Genomic DNA, 19,830 nt, shown 5'->3' on the forward strand with positions numbered 1-19,830 from the left:
TAAAGTGCGCGGATGGAAGTATATCACGATGGGATAATATTAATTAAAATCAAAACAAAATAAATAAATTATAATACAGACAAAATAAATAACTAACAAACAAAATATAGATATTACAACAATTGTGGAAAAAGAGAATTATTAAATAAAGTGATATCATTAGGATAATAAAAAGTTGTGGAAGTGATTGTAAAATTTTTCAATTGTTATGATAATTATTATTCTTATAAATATAATGTGATTAGTGCAAAATAGTACATTTAATTAATTTGCAATATTAACTTCCTTATTAATTATTAATTAGTGAAGTTGTTTTATGTAGAGCAGGTCGTTAAAATTTATTTTCTATTATACCAAAAAATGGCTGTGATAAAAAGTGCTTTAGTGATTATAAATCTGGCGCTAATTCTTACGGAAATATTTGCAGAAAATGGTAGATATTTTCTATTAAATTAAAAAATAATAATAATAATACTTTAGTTTTTTATTTATAAATATTTTATATATATTTTTTTCATTTTTTTTTCATAAATTATATTAATTTTAAAAATAAATTAGTCATAAGTGGTATTTTATTTTGGAAAGTTCTATAAATTCATATAAACGTGTAAATAATAAATAAACTGAAAAGAATATAAATCAAGATTACTTCAGTGTATGTCCTAAGGGCGCCTTATATTATTCCCCAATTGTTTAAAATTAAACTATTTTATTTTTATTAAGCATTATCCAACCCCTTTTCTAATTTTAGGGTCAACTTTATTTATTTTAATTTTTTAATGCGGAATTAAAAAAACACATACAACTCTTTTTACTTCAAATACTATTTATTTTTATCAAGAGTTGCCTACCCCTAACATTTTTTTTATTTTGAGAGCAATTTTTTCATTTTGATTTTCTACAATTTAAAATTGAAAAATACATATAACTCTTTTTATATATATTTGCTCTTTATATATATCTTTTTACTTCGAAAAACTATTTATTTTTATCAAAGGTTTTCGCCGCCATTTTTTTAATATTAATATTTTAATTCATATTTTCCTGCCATTATGATAACACATGAATTCTACTAAAAAAAGAAACAATTTATTTTTCCTATTATATTTGCTCTTTATATGTATGTTTTTACTTCAAAAAACAATTTATTTTTATCAAGGGTTTTCGCCGCCATTTTTTAATATTAATTTTTCATTATATTTTCCTGACCTTATGATAAAGTATGAATTTTACTTAAAAAAAAATATCAAGGGTTGTTCACCCCTGACATTTTCCCATTGTACAAATATTTTCCGATGATGCGCACAAACAGTACATAGTTGATAAATGGTTTGCAAAAAGAGCAATTTTTGCAAAGAAATAGGGAGAGCGAATATTAACCCTTTCGACTCGGATGCCGCCGCTCCGACGGCAAAATACATATGAATTCCCAAATTTGCGAGTGGAAAGGATTAAAATCTGAAGATATAACAGTTTTTGATAGAAAACTAGGTACCATGAAAATCTATGGCAAAAATGTGAAACTTTTCACTTTCTCAATTTTGTTCAATATCAGTCAATTTGCTAGACATGCCACATAACAATATAATTTAAAAACAAATTACCGGATTTTGTAATTAAAAAATAATACTAGCGGGGTGTATGGCATCGTGCCTTAAGGCAAATTGCTGGAACTTCCCGTACCGTAACGAAATGTTCGAGGAATACTGAAAGTTTTCAAATAGATTATTATTAATATTGTAACATTGTCTAATATTTATAAGAATTATATAAACTGAATTGCAAAGTTGAAATTATTGGTTTAAAGTATATTAGAACTATAGTCAGAATTAAAAATAAAATCTGAATTATTTTCGATATACAAAAAAAATTTTTTTTTGAAAAAAAAAAAGTTGTAGCAAACAAATTTTTTGTTCCAAAATCAATTATTTTGTTAAGACAAGCAGAACGTTCTTTGAATCATTTAAATCCGACGCTTAGTTCTTTCAAAAACTGCCATTTTTTACACATTTAGCTCCGTATCTTCAAAATGATTGGGCCTGCCTTTGCCAAAAACTAATAAACACTTCTCCCAATCATTACTAATTGAATGTTTTTTAGATCATTCAAATCTTCTGCACTCTTTGCTCTTTATCTCCTTAACTGTTGGACCTGCTTTTGCCAAAAACTAATCAGCTTTTTTCCCTATCAATAGGAATCAAATGTTTTTTAAACCATTCAAATCCGTGCACTCAAAAACGTGACTGGAAATTTTTATCCATACATACATACACTCACACACACACACATCCATTTTTTCTGAGGTATGCCAAAATGTTCAGAAACCTTCAAAACGTTGAGAAATGTAAAAATTTTCAATTTAGATATTCGGCCCATTATGATAACTTACCCTACGGGAAGTTAATAAAATCAGCTTCAGATAAGGTTGGCACTTGCAAAGGCTATTAATCTTACTCAGAAGTATTTATATGTAGCATGCTTTGCAGTGGGTAAACTATTTATATATTTAGAAATATTTTTTATGGCAAAACAACGTTTGCTGGGTCAGCTAATATATATATATATATATATATATATATATATATATATATATATATATATAAATAAATGGCTGATTTTTTCTGATTCCAGGCAATGACACAATTTCTGAACCGATACCGTGTATCGAAGAAGGCAGATTTTACAGGTAAAATCTGTATACACACACATTATATATGTGTATATATAATATTATTATTATATTGTTAGGAATCCCGCAAGGTCTGCACACAGGCTCTGGACGAGCGAAGAGTGCTCCAAGTACTTTTTGTGCCTCGATGGCGAAGTGTTCGAATTTCGATGCAGTTCTGGATTACTTTTCGACGTTTCGAGACAAATCTGCGATTTTCAAGCCAATGTCGACAATTGCGACATTACCGCCGGTAAGAATAATAAAATAAAACCGTCGCCAACTACTCTTGTATATAGCCAATGAACTTTTACATGCTAAAGACATTATTTACTAAGAGGTGTTTTTATGATAAATCAACTCCGAGTATCATTTTCCACTAATTACCAGCCATTAATTCAGATCCAGGTCAACTACGGTGTTGATCTAGTTCAAACGTTCTACCGACGAGGAGAACCGGTTCGTAAATGGTAATAATGTGAAAAATATGAACCAGTCAGTAAACAACAAACACTTAGCCAGCCTATTTATTATTTATACCCGAAAATGGGACAAAAAAAGAAGTTTCCGCCAGGAAGAAGTGAAATTCACAATATTTTCAGACAACATTTCAAGACAATCAAGAAATAAACATATCAAGACAATTTACCACATTTTCAGGCAACATACAACAGTTCCAGACAATCTACATCTTCAGACTGTTTATAATATTTTTAGATAATTTACTACATTTGCAGACAGTCTATAAGATTTTCCCACAATTTACATTTTGTTATCACCTTGCGTTGAATGCAGCCTTGTTGGAAGTAGCATAAGAAGTTTTACTTCAAATGTCAATATTCGCCTTATTTTCCAGAAGAGAAAATTCCAAAGCCTCTGCTCGAGGAGGCGGGTTGTGATATTCCAGGAGAGACTGGATGCGGAGACGGAACTTGCATACCAGAACAGTATTTTTGCGATGGAGCTCTCGATTGTCCTGATGGATCTGATGAGGTATATATTAACTCAAGAAAGTGGTAATTTATCTTATCATCAATTTCCTATTCTTTTCAGGGACACTGTGATTTAATCACCCACATAATTTCCAAACACTCTGCACCGCCATGCGACCCCTTCAGGTGCCATCTGCCAGAATGCTACTGCACGGCCTCTCAAATACCAGGCGGCCTTCCAGCCTCGGAAACTCCTCAAATCATCTACGTTTCTATAACCGGATCCGTGACTTCATCAGAAGATGATGACGACTATGATCTTCTGTCGAGGGGCCTGTTTCCGCAAGGGCTCGTGCGGAATCCAAATGGGTGCCCCCCGAGGTTGACGTGGTTTTTGACGCACCGAGATACCGATTATGCGAGCGTCCAAAAGATTTGGCACGATGGACACGAAATTGGAGTCAATTCAGTAACGTAAGTGAAAAGGATAAAAGATTGAAGGGAAGTTTCTAAGGCGACTTTTGACAAGGTTGCGTTCAACGTTCAACTTTACCATAAAATATTGCAGAGGAACTGAAAATGTTATAAATACTGTGAGATTTTCTGAAAATGTCGCAGATTGTGTTAAAATATTGTAGTTTATATAAAAATATTATAGATAGTCTAAAAAAATAGTAGATCGTCCGAAAATGTAGAATGTAGTCTGAAAATGTTTATTATTATTGCTATTTTTCAGGCACCGTGGTCCTTCTGATTGGTGGGCCAGAAATGCAACAATAGAAGATTGGTTTGATGAAATGGTCGGAGGTGCCAATATAGCCAGAAGGTTCTCATCAGTCCGATCACAAGAAATCCGGGGTACGAGAGCCCCGTTTTTAGCACCAGGATCAGATCGACAGTTTTTGATGATGCAGGAATTTGGTTTTGAATTTGACAGTTCTCTGAGAAGTAATGGGACATACTGGCCTTACACTTTGGAGTACAAGATGCCCCATCAATGCATAGGTATAGAACTCAATAATATCAACATGAAACACTAATTTGGATAAATGGATTCTTTTATTCTTAGGAGAATATCAAACATGTCCAACCCGCAGCTATCCTGGTATCTGGGAATTCCCTATCAATCCAATAGCACCCATGGATGGGCCTATTAATCGTGTAGACCCAACATGTGCAATATTGGATCCAAATACAGAATGTGGCTCCAGAATATCTGGTGAGGAAGCTTTTCGATCATTCAGTTTGGCTTTTGTCAGAAGTTACAAGACAAATAGGGCTCCTGTTGGATTTCACTTCAGAAGTTCATGGTTGAAGATAAGGAGAAACTTTGATGCTTTCCAAGTAATTAATAAAAGTTACATTTAATTGATAACAAATTATAAACCACTGTTATTTTAGAGATTTTTGGATGAAGCTTTAAGAAGAAACGACGTTTATCTGGTCACCATGCATCAGGTTTTAGAATGGATTAGGAAACCAACACCATTATCACGAATTTTAGATTTCGAGCCTTGGAAATGCCCAAAAAAGCATTTTGCGCCTGACGAAAGACCGTGCAAGGTACCGAACAATTGCAAATTGTTCAGCAGACTTCTTCAACAAAACAGGTAACGAAATAAACGTTATATAAATATATATATATATATATATATATTTATTTATTATATGTTTTGTTTGCAGGATCCTTAGAACCTGCAAGACTTGTCCAGTGCAGTATCCATGGATCAGAAATGAATTTGGCATTGACTAATGGCATTTTTTATAAAATATAAATTTTCACAACGCCATATGATGCACAATGGATCATATATACATATACATATTCTTATTTATCATAAAATATTTATTATCATCTAAAAGAAATCACATTTTTAGAATAAGGCAACGATATGAAAACATTTAGCTCTGGCAACCCAAATATTTTGTAAACTAGTTGTAAGTGGCGATTTGCCTTGAGGTAAGATGCATGAACAACCCTTGAATGTGTAAATATATGACTTAATGATTAAAGATTGAGATTTAAATATATAGATAAAATTTCAAATGCTTATTTTGCTTCCACTTCAAACAGGCTTATAATATATGAATTTTATGAATTATAGTGCACTAACCTATGCTTAGAACATACACGGTGTATGTCCTGAAAACATGGTCCATTCTTCCATTCTTTAATGATTTTTCATAATCAAACCATTTTTCATAGGACTATAATGTTTTAAGACGTTCATTAAGGTAATAAACGCAATTACGATACAAAGTTTTAAAATGAATCACGAAGAAACGGCGCGGCTGATCTTTGCCAAAAATTAACCAGTACTATTTCCAAAAATTCTCCTTCAGTAAATTAATATTTAAAATAGATATTAACTATTAAATTAGAGACTATCTGGAATCGTTTTACATTATATTTATTTCCTTATTTATAAATATATACTTTTGACTTGTAATTATTATTTAAAGAATTTCTTGATATAAAAATCTACATATATATATAGTTGACGTTTTTTTGTAAAATATAAGAGTATTTATTATTATTTGTTATATCCTTTTAACTTGTTCATAAAATATTATCACACTATTTAATTATTATTGCAAAAATGGCGAGCAACTCACAATTAAAAAAATAACAGACGATTTTAGATAAAACAAAATGAATAAATTCTTAACTTAGGTGATTTATTTACAAGTGATATTTTAAAGATAACGACTTGACTTAATGACAAAAATATAAACATTCAGGTAACTAAAAGTGGCATATTTAATTAGTTTATTAGGAAAAACATCAGATTTTTTCTTAAGGCAAGTTGCCACTAAAACCTAGTGCAAGTTAAGATCTTATATACAAATATCACTTGTAAATAAATCAATAGACTATAAAATTTTAACATGCATATACTTTTACATACTGTATCTTAATTTATCCAATTACTTTGGTTTATTACTTTGGTGCAAATGTGATGTCTCCATTGGAGTTCCATTCTGTTGCCAAAGCTCAATCGCTTTATTTGCAATGATTTCAGCAGTTTCTTCTGTTATCTAAAAAAACATTACAATATTTTAATAAATTAGGTGTAAGTGATATAATTAAATATTAGGAGAATTGAGATTCAACTACTTTCAAAATTGTGATGATAGGCATTGTTCATTATACCAAACTTTGTTGACAAACAAATTTCTCCTTTGGAAAGTTAAAAATAAAAATATTAGCAAACATCTCCTGTACTTACATTTCCCAAACAAGATATGACTTCATCCAAATCATTACATCTCAATAATGAGCGTCTCAAATTTGTAAAAAGAACCACAGCCACAAATACTAAAATTTTTATGGAACCACCGCACATTTTGTCCCAAATTCTAAAAAATATACCATTATATTTATTAATTACAAAAATACTAATATTTGTTGAACAATGAGTTGCCATATTATTACTTGACAAGAGCTGCTTCGTTCAGTACTCCAGCAAAACAACATTTTAACCAGTTTGATATCGGCAGTCCTGTCAGTGCATTTATTGTTTGTAAATGTCTGGGGAAAAAACTTGGTTAATAAAACAAATATAAATAATATAAAATAATACAACAAATTAACATACTTATATAACTCATTATCCTCCTTCTCAATTAGTCTGACAACATTATCACTATGTTTTGGAATATCACATTGAATTTGTTCGGAGAATTGGAAAAAGCCTTTGGCAACCCAATACACCTCCGCATCACTATTGAAAACTTGAAGCAAAGCCTCACATATAGCCACTAAGCTGCTATTCTCTTTCTAAATAACAATATATAATATATTACAATTAGAACTAAAAACTGCACTATTTAATAAAAATATTAGAGTCACAAACGTTTTGAGACTTTGGTTGCAAATATATAGAAATATTTCAACTACCAATTTATTTAATTTATGTACAATCATAAAACATTATTAAAATAACATATTTATATGACTTAAGTACAAATCATGTACTATATTAAGATATGTTCTTAAATTTATTGTATTTTTCTTATAAATAATTAAAAATCAATTCAGATATACTATATTTGAATAGATCTATTTGTTTAAATAATGTTTTAAGGTTTTTAAGATCAAAACTGTTGTTTTACAAAATGGCATGGTGAACAAGGCTTCTTTTATGTTTTTTTTTCCTAAACCTCTTGTTTTGTAGTTCGTTTTATCTAGTTTTTCATAAGCCTGTCCAATATATGAAAAGTCACAATCCAAGCAATTGTATTCATAAAAAATGTTCATCTTTCTTGAAAACTGTATTTTATCTTTGATATTGCTATACAAAAAATATATTTATATATGTAAATGAAGAGGTGCTAAGGAAAGTGGAAGAAAAAGTGAAGAAGTGGAACTCTTCATTAAAAGGAAAGTAAACAGGATCGAATCCATATTTCAAAGAGAGTGTCTGCTGCCATCAAGGTGAAATATAAGAACTTAATGGATTAAGAAGAAAAAGAATGCAAATTATTGATGATTTACACAAGAAGAGTAAATACAGAGAACTGAAAGTCAAGGCACAGGATTGGAAAGCATGTAAGCACAAACTAAGTAACGTAGATAAAATGGTGCACTCACACCTTCAGATAAAGCTCCTATAATAATGATAACATTAATATGTAAATACCTGTATGTTAAAATCAAAATACAGTCTATTAGTCTCCAACAGCCACATAGCTATAAACAATCTTGGCTTCGAAGTATTGCTATCAACAATTCTCATAACTTTTAAAGCATGTAGTAAATCATTGTACTGCACTTCTCGTTGAGACATTACAAAAGAATGAGACTCTGCGTAGACTGGTATCACATCTGAAAGGATAAAATATATAAAAACTATATGAACCAAGAAAAGCAAACTTGAGAAACGTTCTTAGTAGAGCCCTTAGAAATGTTTGCAATAGGTTTTTACTATATATTATCAAAACTAACCAAGAATAATTTTCCACACATAGTTCCTGTGTACCCCAGGCACTGTGAATCTCAAACAAAACTGTTTCAGCTTAACTTTATCCAACGGTTTATCTTTTAACAATATTTCTAAGGATTTCTTTTCTTCAACACTCCTAAAACCTACTTTTTCGTAATAAAAAAGTCTGAAATTTCGTTCGTCGGTCGCCATTTTTGTTGAAAGATAAGAAAACAAATAACACAAGTGTCAACTGTCAAGATCAGCTGTTGGTGTCATTACAGGACTGGAAACTGTCAAAAAAAAAAAAATTTTAATTGATTACAAAAGACTTAAAATTCAAATTGATATTAATTATTTTATGTGATTTTAGATATTAGATATTGATTTAAATTATATTTAAGCTGTATATATACATATATTTATTTATTTATTTTATCCAAGTCATGTCAGCTTGTGCAGATGATTTTTGTAAATAAATAAAAATGGCGTGTTTGTTTACAAATTGTAGTAGATTTACACCCATTATAGTAGATTTACACTCATTGTAGTATTTTCACATCCATTATGTAGTAGATTTATACTCTTTTTAGTATTATTACAATCATTGATGAGTTACGCTTTGTAGTTTTAGTAAATTTGCAAACACTTATTATCGATATACATTTTTCAGCACCTTCATACAAAATCTCTTGTGTTATTTAATATTATTTTTTATTTACATTTAATTAATCATCTGCATGATTATCTAATTTTGGTCATTTATTAATATTTATTAATAATTTCTTCAGATTTATTATTTAATTATTAGTAGTAGTTAATTTATAATAAAACCATTGACGTGTTAATAATATATTTTCATTTATATTTATTAAAATCTATGATTTACAAAAGAATAAATAGCTACATTTTACAAAACCGAAAACATTAAATAAAGCATTTTTGAAAATTATAAGAAAACATTACATTCTCTCATAATAACTTTTTTTATTATATACTATTTTACTATAAATTCATTCATAACTTTATAATTATACATAAATATATCTTTATATGTAAGTACAGTAAAACACCGTTAAGACGATCATGCTTGTGATTTTTGGGATATAGGATAGGCTCTTTATGCTGGTGTGCTGCACTTTAAAACATATTTTAATATATATCTCAATAATTGGCCGTAACGTTTAACACACCAAAGCTAAAGAAGGTACTATTCTTCAAAATAAAATAGAGATGTTGAAAGTATTCATTAAAAATCACAAACATAGTTGCAGAATTTCAATAACCCAATAAGAAAATTTACAGTTGTGCAGAGAAAAGGGAAAATGTAGAGCAGATTGATAGATTGGTAAAAGTTTTACATAAATCCAGAGAAGTTAGCTACCGCCACATCAATTATAAAGGGCCCCTAACATGTAAAAATTAATAAAAAACCTCCCAAGTTGTCCCTAGAGGCAGAAATTGTAAATGATTCAATAAATCAGTTTGTCAGAAGGTTCTTTTACTTTTAATTTATAAGAAATTTTTACTGTTTGAAGGGCTCCTCAACAAATATTTATACTCTCCCCACGCTACGCTTCTGGTTGAATGATTTCATCAAAAATGAGTTCATGAATTTGGTGTTTGAAATGGCTGAATAATTTGTTTTAAAAATAGAAGCACTGCAAAATTTGCATCTAAATTTTTCTTCCAAACTAGAATAAGTGATTAATTTAAATAATGTAATATAAATAATTTATCACCTACATATGCCAAAATTAGAAATTGATACATAAAAATATGTAGTAGTAAGTGCATTATTTTTCCCATCCCGCATAATAAACTTTACTTTATCACTTAAGACCAGCTCAGGTCTCAGACAAATCGTCTTGACAGGGTTTTACTATATATTATTGCAATTTATAATTATATATCCTTTATTAAAAGAACTTTCATTCGCTTTCAATAATAAAATTGTATCAATGTCAATAAATTAATATTTGTCATAAAGCTCAACAAATTCATCAACAGTAATCTCAATCATGAAAGAAATTCAAAAAGTATTCAGATACCGTACACACTCTTAGTGCTACACTATTTATACCATACTCAGTGGAGCCAAAGTTTATAGTATCATCTTTTACACCAACTAAAGATTCTCAGATAAAAATTATGTACAACAAAATTTACTTTCCTTCCACTTATCCATCAAGAAGCATTGCTTCAACTCTTGCAGGAGGATTATCAGGATACATTTTGTTAACAGAACAATTCTCTAGAACCCTTTTGGCGAGTTGTTTGACGGATTCATAAGGCCTATCATCTTTTATGAGACGCTCCAGTTCTACTAAGCCCCCTTCGCTTTCAAACAGATCACAATATTTCGTCGCTAAAAAAAATAGCATAAATAAGTGATAAATAAACAAGTGACAAAGTAAACACTTACGATAAACTAAAGTTAGATTTGCCAAAGCCCAAACAGCCCAATGTTGACATTCAGGGGTATCATAACATCTAACCAGGCGCATGATTGGTTCAAAGCTCCTGTAATTGATGTTTCTCTCGGCCGAAAGATTCCATCGCTCTATGGCCTTTGTCATCTTTTGCAATACATCATCTCGTTCCTTTTCTAGACCAGCCTTAGCCCAAGCTTCTTGGCCATCGGAGGCCAAGTGTGACAATACACCTGCTGCATTGTAACTGACCTACAAAAAGTGATAAAGTAATACAATGGTAATACACAATACATATATGTATATATATATATATATATATATATATATATATATATATTTTGCAGAGTTTCGAACAAGAATCCAAAAATAATACAAAATAAAAAACAAGAAAAGTTTTTAAAAAAACAATTTCTTTATTTAATTATTTGTTTATTGTCGACGTTTCGGAACTAGGTACGTTCCATCTTCAGGACATCTGTCAAGAAACATGATCTTGATGAGATTTTAGCAAACAATATGTTTAGGAAAAGAAAATAGATTTTTCTTAAATAATGAATTAATTGTAAAAAAAATAATATAATAATGTACAGAAATATGATAATATGTTCAAAATGAAAATGATAAAAATGATAAAAATAAATGAGTGGATTATCAGAACAGGATATTAAACATAATAGAAAATTTTTTGAAAGTTATGGAAATTTTTTAAGAAAAGGTTAATGACAAAGTTGAATTAATTACCTGTATGTTTGAATATTTGTTAGCACTTTTTCACTAAACAAGCTTTTTTAACAAAAATGAATTTGTGAGTTAATTTTCCGCCGAATAATTAGATTTTGTAAATCAAAATTACTAAAAGATTTGTCTTTTTTAAAATTATTATTTGAAAACACAAATAATATTGTTCTCTGGATGTTGTTCGATTGGCTTTTGAAAATTAACTAATTGAAACTGGTGTATCCTTTGTAACACGTGTAAACACTTGAACGAGAGATGTGAGATTGTATGTGTGTGTTTTTATATGTTAGGGTGTGAATACTTAAATTGTTGATCTTAAAAGAAAGTCGATATTAATTGTTTGTCAAAAAGTGTAAAAAATTTAAATATGAATCATGTAATAGGTTGTGATCTGATCTAATGTTGACACTGTTAGAAACATTTATGAGAATGAGACAACTCTCCGCGAATAACCTTCTAAAGATGCAACTTTCATGATATAAAATCTTTGGAGTGAAATTAAATGAATGGGCGTTTTCTATAGAATGTTGTACTAGGGTACTTTTGAAATTTTTTTGTTTATGGTGGACCACACTTAGTTCATGTTGTCTCATTCTCTTGTGTACATATTGGGAGGTTTGTCCAATATATTGAAAAGCACAGTCATTACAAGAAACAGAATATACTACATTAGTATTGAGATTGGATGGGGTAGGGGATTTAATGTTCGTAAAGAATTGGTTGAAGGAGTGTAAGGATGAGCCTGATATGGTGGACCACACTTAGTTCATGTTGTCTCATTCTCTTGTCAGGCTCATCCTTACACTCCTTCAACCAATTCTTTACGAACATTAAATCCCCTACCCCATCCAATCTCAATACTAATGTAGTATATTCTGTTTCTTGTAATGACTGTGCTTTTCAATATATTGGACAAACCTCCCAATATGTACACAAGAGAATGAGACAACATGAACTAAGTGTGGTCCACCATAAACAAAAAAATTTCAAAAGTACCCTAGTACAACATTCTATAGAAAACGCCCATTCATTTAATTTCACTCCAAAGATTTTATATCATGAAAGTTGCATCTTTAGAAGGTTATTCGCGGAGAGTTGTCTCATTCTCATAAATGTTTCTAACAGTGTCAACATTAGATCAGATCACAACCTATTACATGATTCATATTTAAATTTTTTACACTTTTTGACAAACAATTAATATCGACTTTCTTTTAAGATCAACAATTTAAGTATTCACACCCTAACATATAAAAACACACACATACAATCTCACATCTCTCGTTCAAGTGTTTACACGTGTTACAAAGGATACACCAGTTTCAATTAGTTAATTTTCAAAAGCCAATCGAACAACATCCAGAGAACAATATTATTTGTGTTTTCAAATAATAATTTTAAAAAAGACAATCTTTTAGTAATTTTGATTTACAAAATCTAATTATTCGGCGGAAAATTAACTCACAAATTCATTTTTGTTAAAAAAGCTTGTTTAGTGAAAAAGTGCTAACAAATATTCAAACATACAGGTAATTAATTCAACTTTGTCATTAACCTTTTCTTAAAAAATTTCCATAACTTTCAAAAAATTTTCTATTATGTTTAATATCCTGTTCTGATAATCCACTCATTTATTTTTATCATTTTTATCATTTTCATTTTGAATATATTATCATATTTCTGTACATTATTATATTATTTTTTTTTACAATTAATTCATTATTTAAGAAAAATCTATTTTCTTTTCCTAAACATATTGTTTGCTAAAATCTCATCAAGATCATGTTTCTTGACAGATGTCCTGAAGATGGAACGTACCTAGTTCCAAAACGTCGACAATAAACAAATAATTAAATAAAGAAATTGTTTTTTTTAAAAACTTTTCTTGTTTTTTATTTTGTATTATTTTTGGATTCTTGTTCGAAACTCTGCAAAATATACACAAATCCAAGACTCTACCATTCAATATATATATATATATATATATACAATCAAATATCACTTTTTATATGAACCAACCTCAATGCCATCACTTTTTGAATCCAATAAATCAGAAAAAACTTTAATAAAGCTAGCAGTCATCAGTCTGTGCCGAATATCTTTGACTTCAGCTACATTTCCTAAGAGCCCCATCATATTTCGCAACAGTTCTTCTTGAAATGGAAATTGCTGAAGAAAAAAACATATTTATTAATATGAACAACTTTTCAAACTGACAAATAAAATGAATTCCCTTACAATGAGACACTGTATAAAATGGTCCATTCCATCGCCTTCTAAAAATCTCAAACAGTTAGCCGGTGTCTCATCAGTGACATTCCACATTGTTGACCAAGCCACTTCCAGGACATCGTCGCAAATGTGCCGCAGTATACGATTTTTGATAATCCACAACATTTTCTAAACAAACAAAAACAACACAACTGATTAATAAGAATACAAATTTATATTATTATTATTATTACAGAAATAGCCCCCATATCTCCCAAGCACTGCTTTTGTTTGTTATCCACTTGACAAGCCAGCGAATTTAATAAATAAATCGCTATTCGTTGAACGAAGCCCCCTTGGTCGGAATCGGAGACACCATGGAGGAGGATTTTCACTAATTTCTCGTATTGGAATAACTGAAATAAACAAAATATCTAGGTGTAAGTGGCAAAATTGAATAAACTGTGATAGATTCTAACACTATGAGGTCCTACAACAAAAATTAGATATATTAATATGTATTTATGTCGATAATACATACAACATCTTGCGGCAACTTGAATTGGCACAATGTTAAGCATCCATTTCTCATCATTGTCTCATCTTCTAGATGTTTGGCCATCCCATTTAACAACGTCCTGATTATATGTTGCCTCATTCTTAAACCAATTTGAGTCTTTTCTTTTCCCTTTACTATATAGAACAACGTTGCACTGGAAAATATCAATGAAAAAATGTATATACACACACACACATATATATTATTATTATTATTATTATACCTGCCAGAAATCTGTATATGTTTGCAAGAAACATGCCGATCCATTGCTGTTAAAACTGCTGTTAAAGCTCTCAAAACTTCAGAACAATTTTCAAATCGTAACAAATGATACAAATCATTCAAAACTTTTGTTAAAATATCAGGTCTCTCCTGATATGCTTGAGCTGCTACTAAAATTTGTCTCTCATTGTGATCTCCTGATATCTGAGAAGAAATTGATGAAATATGAATAGGTATAAATAAACAAATAAATTTATTTATTTCTACTTACAACTTTGGCAGGAATATCATGCCTTTGGCAAGCTGAGTGCAGTGTACCATACAATCCTAGAAATTCCAAAGGATTCCTCATCCGTTTACTCAATCCAGGAATATCAGAGACACAATCAAAATAATCAGCATCATAAAAATTCTCATCCTCTTCATCACTGACTATATCGTTAAGTTTCTTGTTTAAGGATGGATTGTTTGCACTATTCTGATTTGACTGGTTGTTATTTATATTGGAAGAAGACATGGCTACGCCTGTACCTGCTAGATTCGTACCAGATATGTCCAGATGGGTTAATCGAGGTAAGCAATCAATCAACTTGGCTAAAACCTATTGTAAAAAATATTAATATTTATGAACAAGGTCAATAATTGTTAAATATAATTTTCTCACTTGGTTTTCATCCTCATAAAGATTGGCTCTCTCACTGGACTGTGATAAATCAAGACATTGCAAAGATGTTAATCGACAAAGTGTATCTATAGCTTCATCCAAATGGTCCACATTATACAAAATTAGACAATTCAAAGACTTTAATTTTTCTAAATGTGTAAACTCGCCTCTGATATGACATTGTGATAGATCTAAGTACGTTAAATTCTTTAAATTTGACAACAACACTGATAACTTCAAATTTATATCTCGAATTGTCAGTTTTTTAAGAACAGGAGCTTGTATAACATATCCTAAAAGAATAATTCACATTTAGTACTGTTTCAAAATTTTGAAATGGTATTATAAAAAATAAAAATAAAACAGTTTCTCAAAGGAAAAAAACTAAAACTTCGAAATGTGAAAATAAAAATATATATTACAACATTTTCAGATTTTATGTAAAGTTCAGACATTTCACTATATTTTCAGACAACTTTCACCATTTTCAGTGAACTATAAACATCTTAAGGCAATTTACCATATTTTCAAGCAATCAACAGCATTTTTAGGCAATCTACAAGACTACTTTCACCATTTTCAGTTAACTATCAACATCTTCAGATAATTTACCACATTTTCAAGCAATCAACAGCATTTTTAGGCAATCTACAAGACAACTTTCACCATTTTCAGTGAACTATCAACACCTTCAAATAATTTACCACATTTTCAAGCAATCAACAATATTTTAGGTAATCTACAACATTTTTTGACTATGTATAACATTTTCAGACAACTTACAACTCTTTCAGACAATTTATAACATTTTCAGACAATAATCAACATTTCAGAGGTTTTACTTCATAAATATTACAACTGCAATTATAATTTAAAAAAAAAACATGTATGTTCATCTATTACCTGTAGTTCTGAATATGAGCCAATTCGATTCAGCTGTACAAGTTGGTATAATCGATGTATCATTTCCAAAACTCAGACAAGTCAGATTCTTTGAATGCAAATTTATATTACTTAAAGTTTGAGATGTTAATTTAGTACAGTTCGATAATTGTAAAGACACCAGATCATGATTTAGAATATACTGGAGGCCGGAATCAGTCATCATAGAATTTCTTAAAGTGACATGTTTTAATTTTGTATTCTCCAAGTGTGTAAAGAGCTTTGCAAATTTGTCATTAGTTTCGTAGCCATAGTCATTGTGGTATTCTATCAACCTAGTATAAAGAAATAGAAAAATAAATGAATAAATTCATACATAAATATTAAATAAATACTTATTTATAATTATTTAGTTGTAATATTGTTTTGTTTAGCTAAGAAAAAGTTTTAACTTATAGATTATGATGCTATAATCTTATTGTTGAAATAAGAATAGAAAAAATTAAAATCTTAGCAATTTGAATTTTGTATTTAATTGAAAAAAAAAGTTTCTTTCTTATAGCCATTTGAGGTCAAAATAGCCTCATTAATTATACTGCAGCATTGAATATCACCCGTCAACTACTAATTATATTATTATAATCAATCAGTTACAAGTATTATCATTAATGAATAAATTAATTAACATTGAATGAAAGTGGATAGCAAAAATGATGCCAAATTTTGTATATAATTATAGTATATTACATCAAATCCAAATTGGCACTTGGCCATATGGAAATTACTAGCATTAATAAAATTTTCTTGTATTTATAACTGTTACAATAATATAAATAGTTATAAATGAGACAATAGTAAATATTGAAGATAATATTGAATATATAAAGAAGCTTATTTAAAAAAAAAAAACAATTTGGTTTTTGATATAGGACAGCTTAAAAAAAAATCAATAATGGTTTGGTAGGACCTTTTCAAAACCGGACAAAAGCAGCTCATAAACGATGTAATATTCAAGTTTAATAAGTTATAATTAGAAAGCAATAACAATTTGAAACTAATAAATTTCATCGCATGAGCTATTTCCATTTAGACTGCTTAACACGAATTTGTTGTGATTTGTTGTTTTCTATTCTTGATTTGAAATCATCATCGTAAGTGATGATGTCAATCGAGTATAATAAGTATTACAATTTTGATTTTTCTTCACTAAATTCCTCATGCATCATAAAATTTGTAACATCAACATCCTGCTGGTGATTCCAAACAAACAAAACTCATCTTCTAACAAATGTTTTGCATATTTCATCTGCAATAAAACATTAATCACCATTTTATTACCACTTACCTCTCACAAAGCTCCCTCGGCAGACTAAAATCCTTCCTAAGCCTCAAGTCAATTTTATCATCATAATTCAGATACTCTTCGTACAGAATATCAATATTTTCAACGACATATTTCAACGTGATATCGTACAAAGATTCAGGATCTGTATTATATTTAAAATCAACTCCAGACATTATTATTTTAATCAATTCACAATAATCCACAAAATGACAGATGACATTTCAACATCAGCTGATTATTGTTGGAAATTTCACGTTTGAAATAGTTGGCACATAATTAAAAGATTTAATTAATGGTAATAATAATTTAAATTTTTTTTGTTGTTTTATTTGTTTTTTTTAATAATTTTAAAATCACTTTTTTATGTTAGGATGCTTTACGATGTTGCATTAACAATATGCAATACAGATAGCTGTCATCAGAGCTGTCATGTCAAGAGTGACATACTTCATGGCGGTGTTGGTTGACAGTTGACATTTGGCAGTTAATAATTCAAAAAAGAAAACAAACTAGATGTAAATAGTATTTTTTATTAAAGAAACTTGCATCTTGCATGATATGTTTATGTGCATAAATAATCGTATTAATCAATAAGATTTTAAATTTAAATATCCTGAGGACGCAGCTCCTATAAATTTTCATAATTAAACCACTTTTCGTAGGCCTATAGTATTTTAACATGTCCCACTGCTTCGATCTTCGCGCAAAACTAATCAATGCGATTTTTCATCAATTGTTTAATAAAATTCCTAGTCGATCAACAAATTTTCTGCCACTACACATTTACGAACCAATTGCCTGCTAATCAGACGTTTAAAATTTATAAATTAAATTAAACTTTTTACCCCATCCGATGTGCATTGTATATTCGTTAACCCAGATGTATAACCATTTGAAGCATTTAGAAATCAAATTTTACATATTTATAGTGTGCTATATTTTTCCTTAAATATTACTATGTTTAACTAAATGTACAAATAATTAAATATGTAATTAATGTTTGTGTAATTTATAATTAATAAATTTGTGTGTTCATAACATTAAATAATCTGTTAATAAAATATAGCTGGTGAAATGTCCTCTAGTAGTTTTATAAAAATGTCCTTTTTTTTAAAAAATGTGAATGTTCTAATAAAATTATAAGTAAACCCATCAATTTTAGTATTTGTATTTATAATACACTTATTTATGTATGATATACTGAATGTTCACCATTCTATAATATATTTTTTAAAAATTACAACCCTCCTACTCTAATTTATAAACTTTCGGGTACTTTTCGTACAAAATTAAATATTTTTAAATATTACTATTAAACCTCATCGATTAGTATTTGTCATTATAGTAATCATATTTTAAAACAATAATTATTGCCAAACAACATTCTACAACAAACAAATTGCTACCAAATCCAAAAATTTCGAAGAACATTCGAAACACTTGTCAATTTTAGTATTCGTTGTTATAATAAACATACTAAAAAGAACAATATAGAGCAAAAAAAAATTTCCAAATATTCGTACCTGGTTCTTTTCATATTTTTCACAATCATTTATAAAAACTTTTGCATTCATCGAGTTTTATCGAATGACTTTTAAATTTAAAAAATCGGTGCAGCCGTTTTTGAGAAAACGTCGACAAAAGATCAAATTTTTAACTCACACATTTTTTGCAATTTTCCAATATTAGAAAATCAGATTTTCTGGCGAAAACCCAACCTTCTCCGGCAAATTAAATTTAAAAAAAATCATTTTAATATGATCCATCTTTCAGCGCCACTTTGGTCTTCACAAGACATAGGAGATCCATGTCAGTTTCCATTTCAAATTGGCAATCATCACCTTTAGATCAAATATAAACTTGCATAATTATATAAACTATAAAAAAACAAGATCAGTTATAATTAATACATCATCCAAACGCGGAAGAAAAAAATTAGTAATCGCAATTCGTCTAGACTGAACTAATTGAATTTCAATTGATCTGTAATTATTTTATGCAAATATAAATTAAACGTTTATTGCTAAATAGATTTTGTTATTAAAATTAATTTCAACACCAGCAGGGAGTTAATTCCATATAAATAGTAATAATAATAATAATAGTTTTATAAATAATGGCCCCATATTGTTGTCTCGAGCCAAGGTCGACATTATTTTCGCCTGAAATGTCTTATTGTCAGGTCAAGTGTTGTTCTAGGCTAGACTAAACCGAATAATTGCTCATAATTTCCAAAGTAGGTGAAAACC

The 19,830-nt window shown here is 29.2% G+C and overlaps 3 protein-coding genes across 3 annotated transcripts; 1 reads left to right on the forward strand and 2 right to left on the reverse strand.

Moving 5' to 3' along the window:
• Window positions 1-360: 360 nt before the first annotated feature.
• Window positions 361-5,353, forward strand: LOC113363012. The gene is made up of 9 exons (XM_026605502.1): window positions 361-433; window positions 2,632-2,686; window positions 2,749-2,921; window positions 3,525-3,661; window positions 3,722-4,074; window positions 4,337-4,605; window positions 4,670-4,944; window positions 5,002-5,210; window positions 5,284-5,353. Exons 1-9 carry the CDS (start codon window positions 361-363, stop codon window positions 5,351-5,353), a joined length of 1,614 nt encoding a protein of 537 aa, XP_026461287.1.
• A 1,007-nt stretch (window positions 5,354-6,360) lies between these two features.
• On the reverse strand, window positions 6,361-8,738 carry LOC113363629 (TBC1 domain family member 7-like). The gene is made up of 6 exons (XM_026606119.1): window positions 8,549-8,738; window positions 8,244-8,428; window positions 7,200-7,381; window positions 7,037-7,132; window positions 6,831-6,960; window positions 6,361-6,639 (listed from the first exon to the last, which is right to left on the reverse strand). The coding sequence occupies exons 1-6, from the start codon at window positions 8,736-8,738 to the stop codon at window positions 6,529-6,531; spliced, it is 894 nt and encodes a 297-aa protein (XP_026461904.1). The 3' UTR covers window positions 6,361-6,528.
• Window positions 8,739-9,617: 879 nt separating this feature from the next.
• Window positions 9,618-17,842, reverse strand: LOC113376457 (protein zer-1 homolog). Its single transcript, XM_026616384.1, has 12 exons — window positions 17,582-17,842; window positions 16,258-16,571; window positions 15,355-15,647; window positions 15,194-15,291; window positions 14,962-15,079; window positions 14,692-14,894; window positions 14,451-14,622; window positions 14,164-14,325; window positions 13,937-14,098; window positions 13,718-13,867; window positions 10,951-11,209; window positions 9,618-10,893 (listed from the first exon to the last, which is right to left on the reverse strand). Exons 1-12 carry the CDS (start codon window positions 17,752-17,754, stop codon window positions 10,706-10,708), a joined length of 2,292 nt encoding a protein of 763 aa, XP_026472169.1. The 5' UTR covers window positions 17,755-17,842; the 3' UTR covers window positions 9,618-10,705.
• Between the last annotated feature and the right edge of the window lie 1,988 nt (window positions 17,843-19,830).

This window comes from Ctenocephalides felis, unplaced genomic scaffold (genome assembly GCF_003426905.1).
Source record: "Ctenocephalides felis isolate EL2017-DRISC unplaced genomic scaffold, ASM342690v1 CF-g0.4_SCAFFOLD_00845, whole genome shotgun sequence".
Taxonomy (NCBI): Eukaryota; Metazoa; Arthropoda; class Insecta; order Siphonaptera; family Pulicidae; genus Ctenocephalides; species Ctenocephalides felis.

What these genes read in the sequence shown, in the direction of transcription:
- LOC113363012 (XM_026605502.1), top strand. Translation starts at nt 361, where the DNA reads ATGGCTGTGATAAAAAGTGCTTTAGTGATTATAAATCTGGCGCTAATT. An exon ending in GATGCCCCATCAATGCATAG is followed by an intron (nt 4,606 to 4,669) that starts GTATAGAACTCA and finishes TTTTATTCTTAG; the next exon opens with GAGAATATCAAACATGTCCA. An exon ending in AGACTTCTTCAACAAAACAG is followed by an intron (nt 5,211 to 5,283) that starts GTAACGAAATAA and finishes TTTTGTTTGCAG; the next exon opens with GATCCTTAGAACCTGCAAGA.
- LOC113363629 (XM_026606119.1), bottom strand. Translation starts at nt 8,738, where the DNA reads ATGGCGACCGACGAACGAAATTTCAGACTTTTTTATTACGAAAAAGTA. An exon ending in ATTTTGATTTTAACATACAG is followed by an intron (nt 7,382 to 8,243) that starts GTATTTACATAT and finishes ATTGTTATTTAG; the next exon opens with AAAGAGAATAGCAGCTTAGT. An exon ending in AACGAAGCAGCTCTTGTCAA is followed by an intron (nt 6,961 to 7,036) that starts GTAATAATATGG and finishes TATATTTTTTAG; the next exon opens with AATTTGGGACAAAATGTGCG.
- LOC113376457 (XM_026616384.1), bottom strand. Translation starts at nt 17,754, where the DNA reads ATGTCTGGAGTTGATTTTAAATATAATACAGATCCTGAATCTTTGTAC. An exon ending in GTAGCCATGTCTTCTTCCAA is followed by an intron (nt 15,080 to 15,193) that starts TATAAATAACAA and finishes TGCTGATTATTT; the next exon opens with TGATTGTGTCTCTGATATTC. An exon ending in GAGATATGGGGGCTATTTCT is followed by an intron (nt 14,099 to 14,163) that starts GTAATAATAATA and finishes TTGTTTGTTTAG; the next exon opens with AAAATGTTGTGGATTATCAA.